The sequence below is a fragment of the Aplidium turbinatum genome, chromosome 4 (assembly GCF_918807975.1).
Source record: "Aplidium turbinatum chromosome 4, kaAplTurb1.1, whole genome shotgun sequence".
NCBI classification, from domain to species: domain Eukaryota; kingdom Metazoa; phylum Chordata; class Ascidiacea; order Aplousobranchia; family Polyclinidae; genus Aplidium; species Aplidium turbinatum.
The window spans coordinates 43,973,131-43,996,706 of NC_137475.1; the positions used below are offsets into that span (position 1 = coordinate 43,973,131).

General features: G+C 38.6%; 1 protein-coding gene across 1 annotated transcript; it reads right to left on the minus strand.

Moving 5' to 3' along the window:
• Positions 1-2,256: 2,256 nt before the first annotated feature.
• LOC145769217 (uncharacterized) lies at positions 2,257-15,724 on the minus strand. The gene is made up of 7 exons (XM_082580804.1): positions 15,663-15,724; positions 15,042-15,200; positions 12,506-12,992; positions 11,554-11,658; positions 9,042-9,115; positions 8,041-8,157; positions 2,257-3,740 (listed from the first exon to the last, which is right to left on the minus strand). Exons 1-7 carry the CDS (start codon positions 15,722-15,724, stop codon positions 2,984-2,986), a joined length of 1,761 nt encoding a protein of 586 aa, XP_082436930.1. The 3' UTR covers positions 2,257-2,983.
• Between the last annotated feature and the right edge of the window lie 7,852 nt (positions 15,725-23,576).

The window sequence follows — 23,576 nt, forward strand, 5'->3', positions numbered from 1 at the left end:
GATTCGAACGTCGCTTTATAATACTCTTTCATTTTCTATGGAGGATAAAAGTCAAACGTATTCGGTGAAGTATCACACCCCTTTGAACAGAACAAGAGGAACAATTGGAACAAAGTTCTTTCCTCAAGGACATAACACGCACGATTCAATTCCAATCTCAATGCTGTTTTGTTAGTACATCACCATCGACACCCAAAGCGATCACCACATACAAATGAAGTCTTCAAAAACTTCAAACTGATATCAATTGAACAATTTCAATGCGATAAAACAGTATGTAAATTATAACTTCAAATTAAAAACGTATTTCTGATCACAATCACATTTGAAATGCAAGATCCTTAAAAAGATTTCTTTACGATGCTAAAAGCTTTGTATGGAAAAATATTAATTACAAAATAACTATGTTAATAATAATTTACTTTACATTAATTGATGCAACATAGTTTCAATCAAAAGTCTCCATAATTGACAATTTTTAGCAAACTTTTGCAGTTTTTTTCTGGCTGTGCTCTGTCAGGGATCGAAGATCGGGATCGACAAAAAAATTAAAAAATATACATTTCAAATAGAAGTTACGCTGTGGTACATATGTGTACCATTGGTCCTTGGGTAATGTTTTAGTATCATTGCTGGTATGGGTTTAGAGCAGTGGTTCTCAACCTTTTTGTCTTGGTGGACCCCTTTTGGTGTCTTCGAAGCGGTCGCGGACCCCTAAAAATTTCAATTTGAAATTTTGGTATATCGCGTTTCCTTATGGAATCATATGTTACATAAGTTTCAAAGCAACACACGTAAAAGAATTTGCTGAATTCGCAACGCACTGGACGATTGATGAGATTGACGAAATTATGTTATGACTTATGAGCTATAGCCTATGTTGGCACACAGGATCAAACATCGGTAAGCTATATGCTCATTTGATGTTTTTCTATAACTTTTATCAAAAGTTAATAGAATACTTGCGACTGTTACAAAGAATTTTCCCTTTTTTCAATCGAAATCAATATTAATTCGTTATGATCACAGTCATTGCAAACCTGTGAGCAGGCCCGGATTTAGGGGGGGGGGCAGAGGGGGCAGTTGCCCCGGGCCCCCCGACTTTTGAAGGGCCCCCCTATGTGGAAAAAAATGTGATTTTGTGTTATTTTATTCCTTTTGACCTTTAAAGTTTCTGTAAAATGCTGTGCAGTACTGGACTGATGCTACTGTAAACGTAGAGATGGTTTTTACGCGCCGTAGGCGCAAAAAATTTTTTTGCACGGGGGCCCCCCGATCTAAAAGTGCCCCGGGCCCCCCATCAGCTAAATCCGGCCCTGCCTGTGAGTGGTGATAGACTGCTGACTAATGTTTGTATTTCTAAATTAATCATTGATCAACAATCTGCTGTCTCAAAAGAATTAAGTTGAACATAGCCAACATAGCCTTATTAAAGAGTTTTTTAAGTAATTTATATGATATTTTAGTTATGAAACCAAACCTTTGTGCAATGTCCTTTGCAATTTTAAACGACGCACCAGTGCGTTGCGACTTACAGTTTAAGAATCACTGTAGGCTAATACATAAACAAAGCACAAACAATTTTTAAATTTCTTAATTTATCCGTCATGTTGAAAACTCGGAAACTTTCGCGGACCCCCGGAAATCGCTTCACGGACCCCTTGGGGTCCGCGGACCCCCGGTTGAGAACCACTGGTTTAGAGACTCTAATGTCTCTACAAACAAAATAGCTCTTGCCGTAAACATGTCACAAATCTAACAAACAAACAAACACAACAACAAAAGTAAAAATAAACACATCACTGCATTGTAGCAAGCAATAAAGCGAATATTTTTGAAATCTTCAAGTTACAGTTCAACATGGTACATTTGAAAACAATTTCTCTCGTTGACGAAACATTCAAATGAATGCCGCATTCCGTACATTTATTGTTTGCTCGATTTTGAACTTTTTTGGAAGTGCAGAACTTGCACCTCTTTCTTTCTTATTCTTTCTTGAATAACTAAATCATTATAGCCCTTGTCTACTCTTCTGCAGATTACTGTGCACCTGTCTGGTGCCGCAGTGCTCACTGCCGTAACATCGACAGTGCCATAAACAGCACCCTGCGCACAGCGACCGGATGCCTGCGTTACATACCGTTGGACAATATCTCCACCCTTGCTGGGCATACACCAATGGGGAATGGCCTCTTCCTTCTGTAAATGTGGTGCCGAGGAACAGACCGCAGACCACACCATCAATAACTGTACCATCCTTAAGCCACCTAACGGAGTGGAAGGTCTGCGGATGATGAAACTAAAGGCTGGCTGCTCTCTAGTAGCCTTCCAGTGTAGTCCGGGAACATCGTAAATCTGGGGTGATAAAAGGATAGACCCTCGGCCCCAGAGGCTCACATGGCGACGACGACGAAAATAATAATTGCTTGCACAGTATTGACATAATTGACATAACCCAAATTATCAGAAAGTCTTTAACCGGAAGTAATGCTATCAGTTAAATTTACCTTTGCATGTAGATCTAAAATACATTCCTAAAATATTACATGTTATTTATATTAAAATTTCACAACAAGAGTCTTAATTTTTAAGTCTTTCCCACATTACTATATCCATCCATAGACTGATCAAATTTACCCCTCAGGACCTTTGGTACATATATGTGTACCACAAAAGTTTAGCATTATCTAGCAGCAGATTTTTTATTTTTTTTGTGGTTTTACTGACGGATAGGTCAGATCAATCACTAAACAATGATTTAGAATAAAAATTATTATTATTCAAACCCTTACCAATTCACCAAACAAAACCAGTAAAAGCAAAGCTACAACAAAATACAGTTTCCATTTTATTTTTTTTTATAAATAGGTGATTTATTCAAGAAACGTTTAGAGACAGATACTTTTTGATAACTACAAGAAAATGATTAGAAATCATGGAAAAAGTTCATGGTACACTGTGTACCAACGGTCCTCAAAGGGTTTTAAGAATGTGATAAACATTCTGAATAGTCCATCCCATAAAACCACTCTCGCAATGATGAAACGATCCTTGGATGGTCAGGATAACCAAACATAGGGATGTTGCTATTAGAGTTGTTTAGTAAAGGATTGTGAATATTATCAACATTTATACCATGCAAGATTCGACACAAATTACAAAACTTATTAGTTCTATTGTACTGTGGCATGTCTTCTTTTTTCATAGTTCCCCACTTGAAGTATTTCTTATACGCTGTGGTGTTTCCATCAAGATAGTTCAAATATTCAACCAGTTGTTCAGGAGATTTAAAATCTTCCGCATAAATGCACGATCCAGGAGGAACCACTGCTTTATAATCCGACTTCCGTGCTCCCCAAACAACTGGCACTGCTCCCATTGACAATCCGTTGCGAAATAACTTTTCGGTTATATAATCCTTACAATGAAAAGTATTTTCAAATGATAAATAAAATTTATATTGTTTAATAATTTCCATGTTTGAAACAGCACCATTTTGTGGAAAGCATTTTCCTCGTAGATCCACTTGAAGACCAATGTCTTTCAACTTCTTGATGTAAGTCATTCTTTTTCTGGCACCAATAGTGAATCCACAATTGGACACAATCCAAATGGCAAGTTTCTTTTTGCTTGCAGCTACATCATCGACATTCTTTGAAGGATTTCCTGATTCAGAATGTTGAAATTGTTCCCAAATTTGTGACGACAACTCATAGGATGACAACACGTCAGAATCCCTTCTGGAAAATAAAATGTTAACTTTAACTTGAATTACTGACTCTTTTACCTTTAATAATTTCATGTAGTAACTGTTTGTAGGTGCATAGTTTTCAGGATTAGACATAATATTATCACTACATGATTGCATCCACTCTCAGAAATACTCATAGTTGTAGAATTGCTTAGAAGCTAGAAACACAAGAAACGACACTAATAGATCATAAAAGCGAAGCAAATCACTACGTGGCATGTCATTCTTTTTCCGCACTTCATCATCTTCATTTTAGGGCAAGAAAGAAGGTATCAGACCTTGATCATGGCTAAATGACTTATGGCCGAAAACGTTTGCATTTTACTTTGGTTCAACAAAGTGACCTATCTCATTACTTTGTGTTTAAGTTTTTGCATGTGACTCATACTTTCCACAAAGCTGTTGTACAGCCTATATCCTATTTCATTTTGCTTCTACCTTTTATTAGGCCTCTGCTTTACTTGGCATAATTTTGTTTTTCGCTTTAATGGCTAAAAATAAAAACAAACTAAACTGCACTATTTGTGCACAGCGATAAGTTCCAGTTGAGAGTTTAGGTCGCCTTGTAGATCATGTTGCAAATTTGAACAGTTCAGTTCAGTTTGTTTTTACTTCTAACCATTACAACGAACAAAAGCAATATATGACAAACATAGCAGAGGTCCAGAAAAAGGTAGAAGCGACAAAACGCGGACGTTATAGCGTGCATGATACCAAAGCAGGACAATCAGTTTAAAATATGGCACGGTCGCAACGCCTTAATGATTTTTTTATAAATTTAGAAAAAAAGAGGGAAAAAATAAATGGATTAGTGAATTTTACCTTTTAAACAATTTATATGAGTAAAAAAAAATAAACAAAACAAAACTAGACAAAAAGACAGTTGATATGTTGATATTCTGCTATGTTGATCAGGGAGGGCCGTCAATGCACTTTTTTTGTCAAATCACTCAGTAACTCGGCTCAGATAGGAGGCTTAGGTCACAAACAAATAATCTGAATTTTTTTTTAGATCGGGCCGCGGGAAAACGCCACACAAAAAGTCAATATTACCCAAATAAAATAAAAAAACATTTTTTCTTAAAAAAAAAAAATGTTAAATAATTAAAAAAATATAAATACACAAAACGACGAAAACAGTCAAAAACAATCACAGAACGTAATCTTTCTTTGACTCAAAATGTGAACGCTGTGAGCGAGCAGCAGTTTGTGTCAGAATAAGTTCATGTCTGCTGTCATGGCCGATGACTTCATCGCTCACTTCGGTGACGAGTTTGATTGCGCGCTCAACTGCTTGTGTGCAGCACGGAAAACTGTCAATCGATATAGGAAAATCGGTCTCGACGAAAAGCTCTGTGAGCTGTTGGATGCTGAAATCGCGTAGATTAGCGGCTCAGTGAGTTTCCGCTCGCTCTACCGGAGCAACGAGTTTGTTGTCAAATCTGTGTACCCAAAGTTTAGTTTAGGAATTTCGAAACGACTTATCCTACCCGTGTACTCGTCCCTTGCTTTCTGGATCCGATGAACTGCGAGCTTACGCATTGGCTTAGACTCGTCATGCAGGGCCAACACTACATTCTCCGGATGAGCAGCGAACGCCTTTGTTTGTAGGCAACTGTCGACGACTTTTATTGATTGGCCTGTCAGATAGCGAGTCAGCTTAACCAACCTAAGGAAAGACCGAGCAGCAAAGTGAATCTTAGTAAACCACATCGGAGCATAAAGTTTAACGATGTAGCATACATCGTCATTTCTGTCAGCGCCTCTGTTGGTTCTGGCTCCGAGATATAAAGTCGGCATATCCTTGAAACGAGAGTGACCCATCGTGCATGACCCTGTTTTCCTGGATCACGGAATCGAATGCTTTATGGAGGCAGACTTCCCTCGATGACCAACACGATATCGAGCAGATAGGCCTACTTTTGATCGCCGCTAATTACCATCACCTCATCGACTTCCGTCAGATTGGATTTTGTCTTCTCGAACTCGACGACTGCAAATTCTCCCATTTTGCACTTATCATTATAGCGACGACACGGCTGATAAATCCTTTGAAGGTTTGCGGTCCTGATGATTTCCCGTCAGGAGTTCGTTGAGGTGAAACTGGCAAATCGATTATTGCACCGTACTCCCGATATGTTTCTCAATGGTAGTGATGGCCTTATGTGCTTACCTGTATTGACAGCAGTTCCGTCGCAGCCAACGACCCGAATGCCTTTCACGTCAGTTCCCTTGTCTTCAAGAGCAGCCAACGTCGTTTTGGCAATGTTGTTCCCAGTTGAACGCCCTTGAATGGAAACGTGGTTGATATATTCAGATTCTGGGTATTTCAGCATCACGTAGTGGTCTTCGATTGATTTCTGACGATAGCCAGTTATGCCATTCAATGCAAGGGTTTTATCCTTTCTGTCGTCAAAGTAAAGGCCTTCAACTATTGTGCCGAACGAACTGGAAGCGAAGTGATTCGTCTCTAAACGGAGCCGTTTTCGTGCACGAACGAGCATGTTTTTGTCGACTATCATCGTCGGATTAAAATCATCTTTTGTGTCCAGTAATGTTGTGGTTGCGAGGGCAGCTGCTACTAGACTCGGAATTCCATACCTTTCTGCCTCACGCGCAACTTTATGCAGATCGAAAGTACATCACTCCTGCTCTTCTTGGAGTTCTTCTCTGCCAATCGAGCACTCGGAAAGGAAGCCCCTTCTGGGAGTTTCTTCTATATTGTCGTCATCTGAGTCGTTAGTACATTCTTTGCGTTCTTCCGCTCGTTTTCTCGCTTCTCTCTCGAAAGCGGTTGCTCTTTCTGCTCGTCCCTCCTCTTCTCAGATTTACCGCCTCCCAATCCAATGAAATCAATGCGTGCTCCGCATTGGTCCTTAACAAAATCAACCTCGCGTGAGTGCAGCAATTTGTCGTCAACGATGTCGAAAAGAGTGTGGAGGCAAAGACTGGCCTTCAATGAAGTTTTCCATTCAGCCGTCTTTCTCTCTGTGAGGATTTTATTCTTCATCTTAACCATGGCCCATTCCTTCAGAATCTTCTTGATCACTCCCTCACGCGTAATGATCGCCACTATGGCGAAATCGTAGAGTCTCCTTCTTCATGATTTTCTTCTTTCACTGGGGCGTAACTTTGGAGAACGTCACCACTGGTGTGGGTAATATCCCAGAAATGGGGTGATTTACTGATTAGTTGAACCGTGTTGTGCACAGGTCTGGATTTAGGGGGGGGAAGAGGATGCAGTTGCCCTGGACCCCCTTTTTGAAGGGCCCTCCGACGTGAAAAAATGTGATTTTGTGTTATTATAATTATTTTCTCTCAGCCTTTGAAATCTCTGCAAGATGCCTCTTTTTTCTTTCAAGGTTAATTTTTAGTCACAAGGTGGCGACTGAGCTTGTCGTAAAGGCATTAGCAACGGTGTGGGTGACTTTCAAGCTATCTTGTAAAGTTTTACGCGCCCTTGGCGCAAAAAACTTTTTTTGACGGGCTTCGCGATTTAAGAGTGCCCCAGGCCTCCATCAGTTAAACTCGCCCCTGGTTGTGCACCGTCTTTCTGGCGTTCAATTAAAAAATGGTTTTCGATTTTGTCATTTACTCGACAAACCTCCTAAGAAACTCGAGTTGCTAAGCGATCTGTTTCCGACGGCCCTCCCTAATGTTGATAGTGACATCCCAACACTGCTTTTGCACATTTTAAACCTTTTGGTTTTGCCATCTTTCCCTTTTGTTGGTGCCAAATTCGTGAGTTTATATTGCCGTTCTCTACATGTTCGCGCCAGCAATGAAAAATAAATTGAATTGAATTGAATGAATCAACCTTGGTGTTATCAAAAGTGTTGATGGTCTTGAGGGGAACACTCTTGATGCGTTAGCTCATCACGTAACGCAAAGTAGGCAAAGAAAACCCCTGAAAGAAATCCTACCACGGGCAAAGCCATTTCAGAACGCAACGCACCAAGTCTTGCAAGTTGCAAGAATAACAAAAAAACGATACAGTAGATATTATTAAAACAGCATAGAAATATAAACAATTTGTTGATGACTTTTTCTTTTCAAGTCATATAGATAATAGGCTACTGGTAGTCAGTTAAATTGCGTCCGGATTAGTCGTAATCGTAGATGTATGTGCAGCCCGTAGGCCGTCGCAGGAGACGGGAGTGCTACATGCATGTAATATTGTAAGCGCTCTTGAAACACCATACAAAAACTACAGTAACAGAACGTTTAGTCGTCGTCAGTGAACAAGTTTATCCAGTACATAAAACATAATATACCTTGTTGCAGCCTACCTGTATGTCATCGTCAGGTTGAATACGTTATTAAATTGGGCCAGCGTTTGCCCGTAAATGGTTCGTACAGTATGAGATGACTCCCTGGCCCACCAAACATAGAACTGGTCATTTCTTCTGTAACAGCAACAAGTTCAGATATTAATGGACGATCATAGCAACAGTTCAATTTTGTGCAAGAGATTTAATAGATTTGACTGACTTTTAAAATGCATATCAATAAAATTTCGATTTTTCCCCCCTAAATTTCCATAATGTAGATATGATATCTACTGTAATATATTCATAAAATGTATATCGTCTGGTATCAGATTATCTCTACCTGATTTTTTTAATTTCTACCGTAAAATTAGCTTTTCCTAAAACTTCAGATTATTACAGTTTATAAATTTTACAGGACATGTCACAACATTGATTTTTTAAAAATAAAATTCTGTATTTTGTAGCTTTTATCTAATTTTCAGAAAACTAGCTTCATATTCGGAAAAGATGTAGATTTCCTAGGCAATACAATGCTTGGTGTCAAAACAGAACAATGGGTCACAGCAGAATGTCACTGAAAACAACAAAATTAAGCTAATCAATAGAATGATTGTAAATAAAATTCCAATTTTTTATCGTTTCTTTAGACCAGTGTTTTTAAACTTTTTTTGAGCCACGGAACACCTAATGCATTAAAATAATCTTGCAAAACACCAAACAAAATTTTATATTAGTGCAATAACATAAACAGCACAACAACAATTTATTCACTTTCAGATTTTCTCAGTGCGATATTGGGGCCTGTTTGGATGAGCACAAAGTTGATATTTGGAAAGGAATTGCAGAAAGACAAACGTGACGCCCTTGTTATTTTCGATTGGTGTTCCATGGAGCACTAGTCAAACTACTAAATTTCTTGCGGAACACCTAACAATCTTTTTCGGAATATTAGTGCTCTGCGAAACACCGGTTGAAAATTGTTGCTACATTATTATCATTATTTTATACATTTTACCGACCTTTTCTTTGGCCAATTTGAAGTTTTGACTTCTCTAAAATGAAAAACAATTGCCTTCGTAGAAGGATTCTGCCACTGCAAAAAAAGAAATTTTCTTCTTGAATTTTCAAATTTGAGAGCTGATTACAAGAAGGACATAAGATATTATTCTTTTGATCAAACATGTTCAAATGAAGAGAGGAGAAATACATGGACCCTGCATAGAATGTGTGATTGTACTAAGAATCGAACTAGCGTTTCATTGATTTCGACTTCATAGCCGAGTGGTGAGAGCCCTGAAAAGGCACTCGAAAGAGCGCCGGTTCGACACCGCTCAAGAGCATGCTGCTGTGTCTTTAGCAGGACACTTAAAGGCATGCCTGAAGGCAGGGCAGGATTAAGGGTTTATGGGGCCCTGGGCTGAGCTGAAAGTGGGGGACCTTATCAAGTGACATTTGTCGCTAAAAATTAATGGTGGAGTGGAGCTACGACACGGGCCCAGTTGCATGTATCTGTGGCACCAAGTCCCAAAGAGCGGACCAGTAGCGTAGCCAGAAAAAAATTTTGGGGTGGGCCAAATATTTGATGAATTGAAGAGAACAACAAAGTGTTTGATTTAAAGCCATCGCCACTTGATGTGCAGTGGCGTATCCTGGTGGGTTGAAGCAATAAAAGTGGTAGGGGGGTTAGAGCGTACCGAAGGCACGTGTATTCTAGGGGGGTCCGGGGGCATGCTCCCCCGGAAAATTTTTGAAAAATTACACTCAAATAATGGATTATAGCGCTTTCTGAAAACACTTTTAGAGTAATATTTGTATGAAATTTATTAGCAGATAAACAGCTACTAACTTATTAAAGATAGCTCTTACACACGAACGGGCAAAAACTGCGGTTAAATTAGAGAACACTAAAAACTCAGCTACACAAAAACTCAATAACTACACAAAAACCCAACAGAGTAAGCCATTCTGAAATTGCTTCCACAAATTAGATTAAAGAAACGTAAATCGCGTAAATTTTGCGCGATTTACGATTTGAAAAATTTATTGGTGTCTTTCTGTGTGTTTAAAACAAGTCCTTGGGGGTGTTAAAAGCCAGATGTCTTGGAAAACGATATAAATTTCTACAAACTTTATTATATTTTCAACAAAGGGCTCAACTTCGGAATCCAAACTTGGAAAACTTGAGGGAGGGGGCATGGCCTCTTTCGCCCCCCCTGGCTACGCCTATGCAGCGGATCACCTTCTTGTTTGCCCTCGGCTTGCCACCCGGTGCAGTAGGTGGGACCTGTCAGTGTATAACTCCGTTGCGGAAGAATGTGTCAATCTGTGGTGTATCAACGAACTTTAGAAAACTCGATAGAAGAAGAACTGCATCATATCTAACTGACCATCTTGTATCAGATAATGTCTTCAAAACAGGCAAACCATCTAGGAATTTTGGGTGGACTTGCCAACGATGAGTAGACGAGACGAGCCATGAATAAAGGCTTTGCAACACTTCAAAAAGCTCAGCGGCAGAACGGCATGTTTCTACAGGACATTTAGGCTACCGATTAAATTAAGTGAATGTGCTGTGCAAGGGACATAATGAGCTACACTACATTTCTCGCGCAGAAGAGCTTGAAGACCGTTATACTTGCCACTCATATTGGCAGCATTATCATAACTTTGACCCGTAATCTGTACCATTTTCGGATATGAAAGTATCAAATAAATATGTTTTTTGTTAAAAAAACGAAGAAACATTGAATAACTGGGGCTGGGCAGGGGTGCTGCAGCACCGCAGCACATATGGGTGAGCCGCCCTTGCTTGTTTGAGATACGAATTAAAGCAGTAATCTCCAGCTGTGCAACTAAAAAAATTAGTGGTTTTTTTCTTTGAGGTGGGGGACCCCGAAAGTGGGGGCCCTAGGCTTCAGCCCAGTCTGCCCCCCCTTAATCCGGCACTGCCTGAAGGTGGAAACAAAGATTGGCTTCCTTGTCTTCACATCGACTTAATCTAAATCTTCCACCATCGAGCGTAAGCCTGGATACGACGAACATAGATTGATTTCCAATAAACGAAGTTGCTGAAACAATGCCAATATTTTAGTTTAATATGTTGTTTCATTGCCTATAAGTATTTCGGTTGAGGTGACCGGTGGCGAATGCTCTTCTGTGGTACTTTTAGGGCATTGCTTCGACAGTTTCAGAAAGAATGAGGCTGTGACTATGGCAAGGCGCTTAGTTACATGAATAACAATGGACACAAAATTTGTCTTCCTATTCACTTGATTGATTTAATTTTTATCCTCGAACTGGAAAACCATCTTTGAGAGCTGTATCCTGGCAGTTGCGGGGGTGTTCAGCGAAGGCAAGTCGACCGTTGTGTTCTATCAGAAACAACTTAGGTTTGTGGTACGTAACGAAGTAAAGCAAAATTCCTAAAACGGATTTAGCTGCTTCGTGACACAATCACAATCTGTAAAATGAGACAAATCAGTCCGAATCTCCAGGTGTCCATGGCTACCTATAGTTCAAATGCACACCTACCTGTGATCGATCGTAGATAACTTTACATCGTCCACAATTCTCTGAATCTACTTCGATATTGTCCTTCGCCCCAAACGGGGGATCCCACATGATGATGTTGTACTCCTAGAATGGAATGATACGTGAATGAGTATTCTATGTTTTCTATCAAAGTTGTTGTCGAAAGCAAAACTTTGGTTGAATATTTGGATTGACGTTCTAGGGTTGCGAATATTATTATCAAGTGACTTTGACTTTTGTGCCAAGTGGCTTTTTTTGTGTTGTCCTATTTGTTGCTAAGCAGGTAGTGTTTACCTGTTTCAGCTCCCTTGATAAAGTCAGTCGTGCTGACTTACGAAACGTTGGTAATAATAGCTAGGCATTTTCCTTAACATCAGGAGGTAACATAGTAGCCTATAGTCGCGGCAAGAACAAGTCGCGTTATTTAAGCTATTTTGACTTGTAATCGACTGCCAATCCTTCTATCCGCTGTGTACTACTGAAGCAATATCACTGTGCAATTTGGTATCAATCAAAAATAAATTAAATTGATAAATAGAATTATTGAGAAAATGATTGCTTTGAGAACAATAAGCTACAATTAAATATTTACCCTGTATGTTTTGAAAAATTACTGCATGCAAGTTGAAACTCAATACTCTGCTTGCATAGACGAAAAGCTTAAAGTGGACAGGCAAGATAAAGATATAGGCCTACCTACATGCTGCTTAATTTCAAGATTTGGGAAACGAGAAGACAAGGTTACCATTATATTAAACCTTTGGTACTGGCAAGAGTATGCTTGCCACTTGCTAGTCCCTTCTTCTTCAAAATGACTTTTCTTTCAACCCACCAAATTTATTAGACTCTGAGTAGAGGTAGCCTAAGTAGAAAAGAAAATTCGTAGGCTATCATTTTTATTTCTAGAAATAGTAGATTATTGTAAATGGCCTGTAAAGAAAACTTCCCCAACCTTTTCCTGTGCTTTTCTTAATGCTTGTTTGAGCATTTCCTGTAGAGTTTGATGCTCCGGTAAAGGACTGATTATTGTTTGTTTCGATGGATTGATCATATGAGTTTGCTCGCCTGCTTTGTTGATGGGAGTTGGCGAAGGCGTTAGAATATCCACATTTGTTGCTTCGGAAAAGGATTTGTTAAACATTTCGGGGACTTCAGATAAAGTTAGATTGTCTACATTTGTGATGAGTGTCGAAAAAGGTTGTGAAGGCGAAGAAAATACAGTAACTTCATTTGTTTCATTTGGAGGAAATTGATTTAACTGTATAGATACAGGCCACTTCTTTTTTGTGTTGGTATTCCATTCAAAAAAAGCTTCATTCGAAAATTTGTTTGTACTGTAGTGGTAACCAAAAATAATGATCAGGCATATTGGGGTAACGCCGATAAATAAACATCTTTTAGTTCGTTCAAGTTCAAACATCTGTTTTATTGCTTTTGTTCTGAAAGAAAGTATAATATCAAAATATCAATTAGATCCAAAACCAGCGCATACCGATTACCGGCTTATTTCAGTCTCAAGCACTTGTTAACGTTCGCGTTTTGCCGCTTTTACCATTTGTCCAGACATTTGGTATGTTGACATGCATTGTTGTTGCTGTGATGGTCAGAATTAAAAACAACTGAACTTTTTTTTTAAAGGTCTCACGTCGCTTTGGCTTCACAATTTAATTTTTATTAGAAGCAGCACCCTTGTTTTAAAGGATTGTAACAGTTGGTTAGTGTAGTGGTACGTAGGCACTTTTTGAGGCGATTCTATGACTGGCTTCAAACATCTCCCCAAGAAACAGTTTCTCAGTCTCACCGCAGAAGATTTCGCCAGCATAATGCTAGAGTAAACGTTTTTAATCAAATATAAATTTGTGAGTTGATTGGTTGATTGTAGCAATTTTTAAAAATGTTTATTGACAACCTATCCGTTCTGCTTTACGTATCCAATCATCTCAGCCTACTCCCACAATAAAAGCACAATCGGTGCTAGTTATTGTCGACAGCGTGGCCGAGTGGACAGAGTGGTGAAAGCGCCTGCGCCACGCACAAATATACGTCGGTTCAACAACGCTTCAGAGCACGCAGCTGAGTTTTGTCAAGGCATGTTGGTGTTGGACCACTCGGCATTTGATAACTCAGCAAGTGATTTAACTCAGCAAGTACATTTCAGCTACTGTCAAGTCAGCAAATAAAATTTTCACCTAGCATCGGACTTGCTTTGTTATCGCTTGCAAAACTAAATTTGCTAGCCTACCTTGTGACATGCCAAGCTTCGGCTTATTGTTCAGTTGCCACTTGCTCAATTGCCATTTTCTCAGTTCACAACTGCTGACTTTTAGGAGACAATGTAATAGTGAGCCAAATAAATGGAGCGAAACTGAATCGATGACTATGATTTGTTGCTGCTTCCGGGTAATGTCTATTGTGTTGCATCTGTGATTGGTAGCGTACTGCATGTTGTCCCAATAAAAGGGTATCATTATGCTGGTGATGATGAAGGACTGCTTCTGTTCGTTAAAAACAAAACAATTGCTATTTTTAGGCACACATCTTCGTTTAGGCCTACATAACTACATGGAAACTGGTTATCTGGTTAAAGTTTTAAAAGAAGTCACTATTTTTTTCCGAAGTTGACTGAAACCTAAAACATAATGTACCGCCCAAAAACTTGCATGAAAATTTCAAATGTGCACTTAGAAATAGAAGTCTTAGAAATAGAGTCTGGTTAATTATATTTTTCAGATCTTTGCAATTTTTTTCTCACTGTTTTGAAATAAAAGGTACATTTTTTAATCACCTGACTTATTGTCCTAGTGCTGCTATGTTGTTTATAATACCTTATAAGATATTTTCCATTATCATCAAAAGCCTTTGCTCTCTGTGAGCTAAGACGTGCTGTAATCATTTGTGTGAAAAAAGCCAAGCAGATGTGACCGAATTAAAATGTTAATTTGATCCTGAATTTAGCCCCTTTTTTTCCAACTTCATCTTCAAACTGGTCTAAATCTATCTCGACTCAAAATCAGACTCAAACGTTTGACTGGACTTAAAATCCTGCATTCACCTGTGTAGGCCAATTGACACTCATGGTCGTTCTGGATGGATGTAAAACTAGAATTATGTTTATAATTGAAAAATCAATAAAAATTGAAAAATACAAATCACTCCTCAAAAAACAATTGCTAAAACTTTTTATAAAAACAATAAAGCGATTCTGGCCACCCGCAGAGATTTGATTGCTTAAGATCCCATGGTAGATGTATTTGTTTGTACTAGTTTTGAAGCTCTGTGAGGCACTTTGTTGGCTACACTTAAATTGAATACTGATGCAGTGAATACGGTAGGCTACTGCAAATACTACAGGTAAAATAATTACTGCCAAACTGTTGAAGTTGCCAATAAAGTAATGCGCATTCTCAGAGCAAATAACATAAACAATTTTCTTTCTTTTTCTTTACAAACTTTTTTGTCTTTTGCTCAATTGTCATATCCAGGCTTACGCGGTGGCTGAACATTTAGATGAAGTGGACGGGAAGGCAAGGTAGCCAAGTCCACCATCAAGCATACCTTTACGTGTCCTATCAGGCACAACTACATCATCTCGAGCAGTGTCGAAGTCGCGCCCTTTCGATTGTTTTACCAAGGCTTTCACCACTCGGCTATGAATCCAACGTTTGTTTAAATTACATTTAAGAACTACATCTAGTGACTTACTTCCACGCTCAATCCTTCCGTTAATTCAACTCGGTCTAAAATAGCACTCCTACTGGATTTCTGTTTTTTGTTTGTTTTTAGTTCCAGAATAATCCCCTTCAAACAATTCCCTTTGCCATTATTATATCGCTGACTTTTCTCGAAAGAATAGGCATAAACGCCCTAACTACGTAATTTTACAAAATAACATGCTTACTATGTGCACAATTTAACAACTTCAATACTTGAGTAAAATTGAATTTCGGTAAGGTCATATTGTTCTGTTAAATATTGCTTTGTTTTATTTCATCAAACGGTAACAACTTTGTTAGTCATGCAAGACCTGGTCGTTTTAAAATTTCTTAGCCAGTAATGGAATATCTTTATGTAGACTTTTCTTTGCCTCCTTTACTTTACATTGTACTGACCTAAACGCGTTAAGATGTGTTCCCCTCACGCCATTAACATTTTTGACAGCGCATCTGTTCATTGTGAAGAAGGGAGTGTTCGTCCTGGCTATTAGCATGCATGAAGCTTTTTTCTAATGCTAGGAGCAATTGCGATTCGCTAACCATAGCGGCGTACCTTTTACGCTCGCCATTCAGACCATCCAATCAACGATATGTTTCTAGGCAGCCGAGAGATAGACACCATGTTTCCCCCATGAGGCTGGGCTCGTCAGTGTCGCACTACTAATGCATGCCACAAGTCTGTTTATGTCCACTTCAAGTCTATTCTTTAAAACTTGAAAACATCATTTTATTTTCGATAATGCTTTTCGATATTCCTTTCGTTTTATTTCTATTCTTAAATGTTGTGAAAGTGTCGTGATCTCACCAACCATTATATTATCAACAACTTTTGATCAAAAGCACGTCTTGCCTTTGCGTTTAGTCGCTTCTACCTTTATCTGGACTCTAGAGCAGGGGTCACCCAACTACGGCCCACGGGCCGGAACCGGCCAGCGAACTGATATCATCCGGCCCGCCACGTGCTGCGGAAATAACAGCTGCACTACAACTGTTAAGGAAAAAAGTTACCAAACTTTTTGTAAAGGACTGACGTTGCTGTTGAGCTACACGCAACCTGCTAATGATTTTTCCATATTGTTTCTTCTTATGAAACAATTCTGGCAAATAGCAATATTAGTTGTCTATGCCTATCACAAATTATTTGAAGTTCTGCAAATTATTGTAGATTCTAAAACTAAAATATGTTTTTATAATTAATGCTTTTTCTATAATACCGGTAATAGAAAAACTGCCAGACACTGTTATAAATTCTGTGCATGTGCTCAGTGCCGGATTAACCATTAGGCAAAGTAGGCACGTGCCTACAGGCCAGTCAAAAATCCAGGCCACTTTAAAATCAGTAGAAATTTAGTCAAGTTTTCAAAATAATTATTTTCTAAACTAATAAGTATTTATCTTAATAGCTCTGTTTTTCTAGATGAATTAAAGGTTGCAAAAACCGTTAAAAAAAGACGAAAGGAAACATGTTGTTTCTCGGCAGTCGAGTGTAGCAAGAACTCAACGAAAGACACGTGTTTCGCCCATGAGGCTGGGCTCATCAGTACCGCACCACTAATTTGCGTTTTCAATCGCAAAAACGCGCAAAGTTGTTATTTAGTTAGGCATATGACCAAGGTTTTGCACGGTACTCTGTGCAGGGAATGGAATGGAAGACAGATTTTGGGATGGAAGATGGAAAATGTCAAGGATGGAAAGGAATGGAAGATCTTGATGATGGGATGGAAGACAATCTTCCATCATTCCATCCCAATTTCATCATACGACACTTGTGTTCTATGTTTGGAGATTCTCATGGGTTTTGTTTCAAGAAGGCAGTTAAACGCAATAGATTTTTGTACGAAAAACTACAATGGCAAAATTGATAAAAAACAGAAGGAAATAAAACAAAAATGTCTCAAAAGTAAACGTTGGAAAGTATTTACAACCTGAACAAAAGTAATGTTGCTTCTCAAGTATTTTCGTTACTTTTTTATCTTCTCCAACGTAGACTATTACTACAGTTTCTTTAACTTTGCTACGTGTTGTTTCTTTCTGTATTTATAGAATTAATCTACGCTTCTAGTTCTAACACAAAACGGTACGTAATCCTTAGGAAAATACTGCTGCTAATTTTTAGCTTAAATTTAGCCTATTGTTTTTAGGTTTATTTGTGGCATATTCAACGCGAGATCACAAAATGTGAAGATGGAAGAGATTTCTGAGATGGAATAGAAGATGGAATGGAAGAAAATATCAGAATGGAAGATGGAAAAAACGTCTTCCATTCCATACCATCCCATACCCTGTGTTATAGTTGCAACAACGATCTTTGTGACAATGATTTGGCATCACTGATAATTATAATTTTTAGTTGGCAACCGTGATTTTCGGGCCACTTATAAAATGTGCCTACAGGCCAGCAGACCCTTAATCCGGCACTGCATGTGCTTCCCTTGGCATTAGCAACCGTCTTTGGTTTTGCGTTTTTGCTTAATAGAGACTTCTTTGTTATAATTGTTCGTTCTTATAGTTCGTTGTTGTATGTTGAATTTGTACATTTTTCCACCAGGCAGCCTACATGTTGGTGTTCTATTTTTATTATTAGGCCACCAAAAATGGGGACAGCTTAGGCCAAATTTTGAAAGATGTAATGTTTTTTCTAGATCACGATGCCCTGTAGTGTATCACAGCAGGGGATAAATTTTCTAGCAACCTTTCGATTTTCATCACAACTTTGCTATTCCAAAGTCGGCAGCAGTGGCCGAGTGGTTAGCGCGTTGGGCTCGCAGTCGAGAGCCTGTATGTTCGACTCCAGCCACCCGCACTTGCTGTTGTTTCTCTGGGCAAGAAACTTTACGATAATTGCCTCTACCCAGTGGTCGATTTCGAGTAATGGGTAGTACCAAATTTCAGTCATAAATAGATTAGACAACCGGAAACAGACATTGCAGTCGGCTGCAGCGTGGGTCAGGTGTACGTCGGAAGGCGTACACCGATGCATAGCGCTCAAGTCCGCTTTCCCGCAATGCAGGATAAAGATAAACAAACAAACAAACAAACAAACACCTCTGACTTTGTTATTTATTGCTCTCAATTCAAGTCAATGGAGATTCTAAATAGTTGTATATCTTTTCGCAATTTGCATCTGGCCCGCAGCTGTTAATCTCGCAGCAATCCGGCCCTCAGAGAGAAAAGTTTGGTGACCCCTGCTCTAGAGTCTAGACCAGCCATCAGAGATGAATCTGCATCTTTCGACAAGCATGATTTCAGGCCAAAAGAGCAATGGTTCTTCATTATGAGACAGGATGGCAATTTTTGCGGCAATGAATTCTCTTTTTACTGTTTCATTATAACGTCATCACGTTCTACAATAATACGACTTCGCAATGGAAAAATACAAACTTTTGAAAATACGCTAAAAATTATCATTCAAAAATTGTGAATTTAATTTTCAAAATTGGTTTTTCTTGAATAACGTTTTTTCTCTTGCGGATACGTTTTCTAACTCTTTGAAGTGGTCATAGGAAACCGTATCTTCTGCGCATTATGACACCAACTTGTCAAATCTACGATAAGTAGTATTTAAACTACGTGAAAATGGGTTATTTGAAACTTCAAAGGCCTCCGTACTCCATATCTTTATGACGTCATAATGCGCTAAAATTTTGAGTGTCGAATTTTTATCTAAAATCCCACCACATTAGACCTAAGGGTTTTTGAAAATCGAAAATGGTGAAAATATATTTTTTTATTAGTTATTACCTGATTTAGAGTTCTGAAGAGTCCGCATAGTCACTTTCAACACTTTGTCATAGTTTATTTTATTTTACACCAGAAGAGTATAGTCTATCATGTTTTTAAATTAGATTCCCAGCAAACGCTCTCGATTAATTTGTTCTTTACAATCTCCCCACATTTTATGATCTTAGTGGGCTATACCTTTCTGTTTTAAACGGTTAAACTGATGCTTACAGCATTACTGAAAGGCACTAACTAACTAGTAGGCAGTAAATTGGATCTATTTAGCCTAACCGTTACAGGCTCAGTTTAAACTGGACAAAGTTTAATATTCGTTCAAGCTTTGTGGTAAGTGTTCAGTGTAAAGTTTCAGTGAACATCGAAAAACGTTTGTTCAGGAGAAGACCCTGAAAACAATGAATGGATTTGTAGAGCAATAAAAGAAATATGATCTGCTAGGGCCCGTTTGAAAGATCTCCTTTGATAGCGAAAAGCGAAACATAGTTATACCAAGCATAGCCAAAAGTACATAAGTACAAGCTATAGTCCACTTCAATGCACCCATGTATCGCGATTATTTCGCTACATGACAATGAAATTGTCACAACAGCATGGTCCATCATTTTTTGTATTGTAAAAATTATTAAATTTAATTTCTAACCTGATTTTTTCTGTTGTTGCTGAATTATGTTTTTTCTTTCCAGACTAGATCACAAGGCTAGATCGAAAAAAATTTACATAAACATTTTGTGTGTATCTAAATACTGTTACCTTAAATCTGGTTTTGCTACTAAGCATATGCTGTATATATTCAGCCACCCATCTTGAAGCAGATAGCGCATCAACAGGCAGGCGCGGATTTATGGGGGGGGGGGCCAGGGGGCCCGGGCCCCCCCCGAAATGTTGTGAGGAATTATTGTTGAAATTCTATGTATCCGCATCAAATCGTTTGATGTACGTCTAAACAGCTGATATTAGTCCCACGGCGGACTTAACTTATCTGGGGGGGGGGGGGGGGGGTAATTTTTTATTATTATTATGGTTAAAATCATCCATCGATCAGACTCTTTTATTCCGTTATACAACTGTAAATACATTTTAATAGCAACATTTGTTGGAGCTGACTCAGCTGAAACCAACGCTGAACCAAATGACGTCAGTTGAAACAATCTGAAACCTTGAATGGCTGTTTTATAGTTTTTAGCCTTCATTATAATTTCAATCAATTGCCGTCTATGCTTGCAAACATACAAACATCCAATTGGTCATGGACATTGTATACAGGGTTTTAAACCAGATTTCAAGTTTACTTTGCATGCTTAGCAATTTTTATTCCAGCAAAATGTATTTTTCAAATATTCACAATTTATGAAATGGCTGTTTCTTTTAATGTCTATTTTATTTTATGGCATATCGTATATGTCGTAGTATAGTGGCGTAGCCAAGGGGAGGGGGGTGGGGGTTACAACCCCCCTTTGGCACGCGTGTGACATCACGATATTGAGAATGATGCTTTCAGTCTCTATGTCTCTAAAACAAAGTTTTCCTAATTTTAAACGAAACTGCATTAAAAGAGCGAGTTTTGCCAATACTAAACATTCAAATATCTCAGCCAGGAATTAGCAACAAGAAAACATAGAGACTTAGGTTTATTACCGAAAAATCCGAAGAAAGCATGATCTTATCCTTTTGCTATGCCACCAGACAGCACCATTTTACAGGAATACTTATACCCACATTTTTGTTGAAAATGCTCTCAGAATGCACCAAATTCAAAGTAATTTTTCAAAATTTTCTGGGGGCTGCCCTACAGACCCCCGCCGCTGGGTGTCGTCTTTGGCGAGGACGCAGACGAGCTTCGCCCGCCGGCCGTCAAAACTCCCCCTTTCAAAATTCTTGGCTACGCTTGTTCCAGACAATTGTTCACCTAATCAAACGTCATATAAAAACCGTTCAAGTCTACTGAATATTACGTCATGCAAGTTGCTAGAAAATGTGCCAAAATTGCACCATCGTTCATAAGACTTGTGTCAAACCTGTTTGGGCCTGTTTCAGTTTGAAACCTGTTTAAACAGGAAATATTACATCAGCTTTAAACACCTGTTTGAATGACTTCATAATTGTCTTTCATTATTGCGTCACAGTACTGCATATGTGAGTTTGAGAAATTGCTATCTATTCTGGTCATTCGTAAAATGATTGTTTGAAAGTTGGCCGCACATTTAACTGTTGGCTTAGTGCTTGCTAGCTGGACAAAAGTTCCGTCTTTTATCCAAGTAATCTGTTCTGTAGTGACAGTTTTTAGTGGTGTATCGCGTTGCACCCCATTTTCGACAGCTTTGAGGCTATTTTTTACAGAAATACAATTCTCGAATAAACGTTTCCTGAAGAGTGTTTCTTATTCGGTCATTACATACAGACGAACGGATTCGGGAATCTTATGTTACAATTTTCCCACGAAGAGATTATGGTTTACCGCTGTGACCAACGCTACTGTCGTAGTATCATTGTTCATATCTGTTTTATCTCTTTCTTTCTGTTTAATTGATTTTCAAATTTTCTGGCCCCCCCCCCGAAAAAAACTCCTAGATCCGCGCCTGTCAACAGGGTTATTTGTTTCCATGAAGTGTGGTTTTGAAATTGGTTGTCTAATGTTGCTAAATTCAATTCGGTACTTAGTATTGCGGTGGGATGGTGCAGCTGGTAAGGCGCTCGCTTTCCAATCACGCAGTCCTGGTTCGACTCCCGGCTTATGTTGGTTGTTGACAAACGCCTCTACCCAGGGTGTAATAAATTGGGTGGACGTAATTGCTTAAGTAAAGGCGGCCGAGAGAATGCAACTGGCCACCCTACTCTCGTTAGCGCCGATGGCTTACTATAATGAAAACCTTATCTTCTCATCCCCCGATGCTTGGATCAAGTATGGGACTCACCTTTACCTTTTACTTGACATTAAGTTATCTTACAATTTGGGTAGAGAGGTAACTCTTTTAAACCATAAACAGACATAACTCAGCAACAACACTACATTTAACATTATAAAAACAAAAAACAAAAAGCGAACGTTTTCGGCTAGTCATATAGCCCTTTTCAAGCCTATAAGAAATACATTATTAAAAGAAATGCTAAAGAATCATATAGTATCACAGCAAAAATATGGTCAAAGCTAAACATTTGAGAAACTGCCTCGCTCACACAAAATGATAACTGAAAATTACACAGCACAACGGGTCAAGTATTTCAGAGGTAAAATTAATTGATTGTTCAGACAAGGACTCAGGCAGATTACGCAAGAAAGACAGAAGCACAAGAGATAGTGGCACAAAACAAAGTGAATGCGAGAAACACAAGACGTGATAATTCAATCAAAAAACTGCTAAAAGGTAAGAAACTCCGCAAGCAAATAATTGCCTGTTGAGCCCTGGGTTTAAAGATTTGATGATCAATGCCTCGTGAATCTTGGTGTCGAATTCGGACAAACACTTACGAACAATTTTGAAAGACTGCAAAGACGGTTTATTGTTAGAGCACGATTGGCAGTTTCTAATATGGTCTTTAATTGCACTGTTTTTATTAAAATTAGCTAAATTCAAATGCTCTCCCACTCTCGTCACCAAATGTCGTGTGGTCATACCAACGTATGACGATCTCGCATCATGCGAGCAAGTGAACTTATACACGACGTTAGAACATAAGCGGAAAGGAGTTTTAGACTTCAACTGAAAATAATAACCAGCTTTAAATGTTTTATAAACGGGAAAAATCTTAACGTTAAACTTCAAGGCAATAAATCTGGACAAACTTGTGGCAAAACGTTTGGATTCCTTGCCAACAAACGGGATTGTTAGAAAGTTTTTGAAATCAGGTTCCTCAACTGGAGACGTAGTGGAAACCGAATTCAAAAATCCTCTAAGAACCTTGTTACAAACGTTTTGCCACAAGTTTGTCCAGATTTATTGCCTTGAAGTTTAACGTTAAGATTTTTCCCGTTTATAAAACATTTAAAGCTGGTTATTATTTTCAGTTGAAGTCTAAAACTCCTTTCCGCTTATGTTCTAACGTCGTGTATAAGTTCACTTGCTCGCATGATGCGAGATCGTCATACGTTGGTATGACCACACGACATTTGGTGACGAGAGTGGGAGAGCATTTGAATTTAGCTAATTTTAATAAAAACAGTGCAATTAAAGACCATATTAGAAACTGCCAATCGTGCTCTAACAATAAACCGTCTTTGCAGTCTTTCAAAATTGTTCGTAAGTGTTTGTCCGAATTCGACACCAAGATTCACGAGGCATTGATCATCAAATCTTTAAACCCAGGGCTCAACAGGCAATTATTTGCTTGCGGAGTTTCTTACCTTTTAGCAGTTTTTTGATTGAATTATCACGTCTTGTGTTTCTCGCATTCACTTTGTTTTGTGCCACTATCTCTTGTGCTTCTGTCTTTCTTGCGTAATCTGCCTGAGTCCTTGTCTGAACAATCAATTAATTTTACCTCTGAAATACTTGACCCGTTGTGCTGTGTAATTTTCAGTTATCATTTTGTGTGAGCGAGGCAGTTTCTCAAATGTTTAGCTTTGACCATATTTTT

Bases quoted from the DNA above. Each gene is read 5' to 3' on its own strand.
- LOC145769217 (XM_082580804.1), bottom strand. From the start codon at position 15,724: ATGAACAGATGCGCTGTCAAAAATGTTAATGGCGTGAGGGGAACACAT. The intron at 9,116-11,553 runs GTAGGTGTGCAT...CTTTTTTTGCAG, and splicing joins TTATCTACGATCGATCACAG to TGGCAGAATCCTTCTACGAA. The intron at 8,158-9,041 runs GTCGGTAAAATG...TTGCTGTTACAG, and splicing joins TCAAATTGGCCAAAGAAAAG to AAGAAATGACCAGTTCTATG.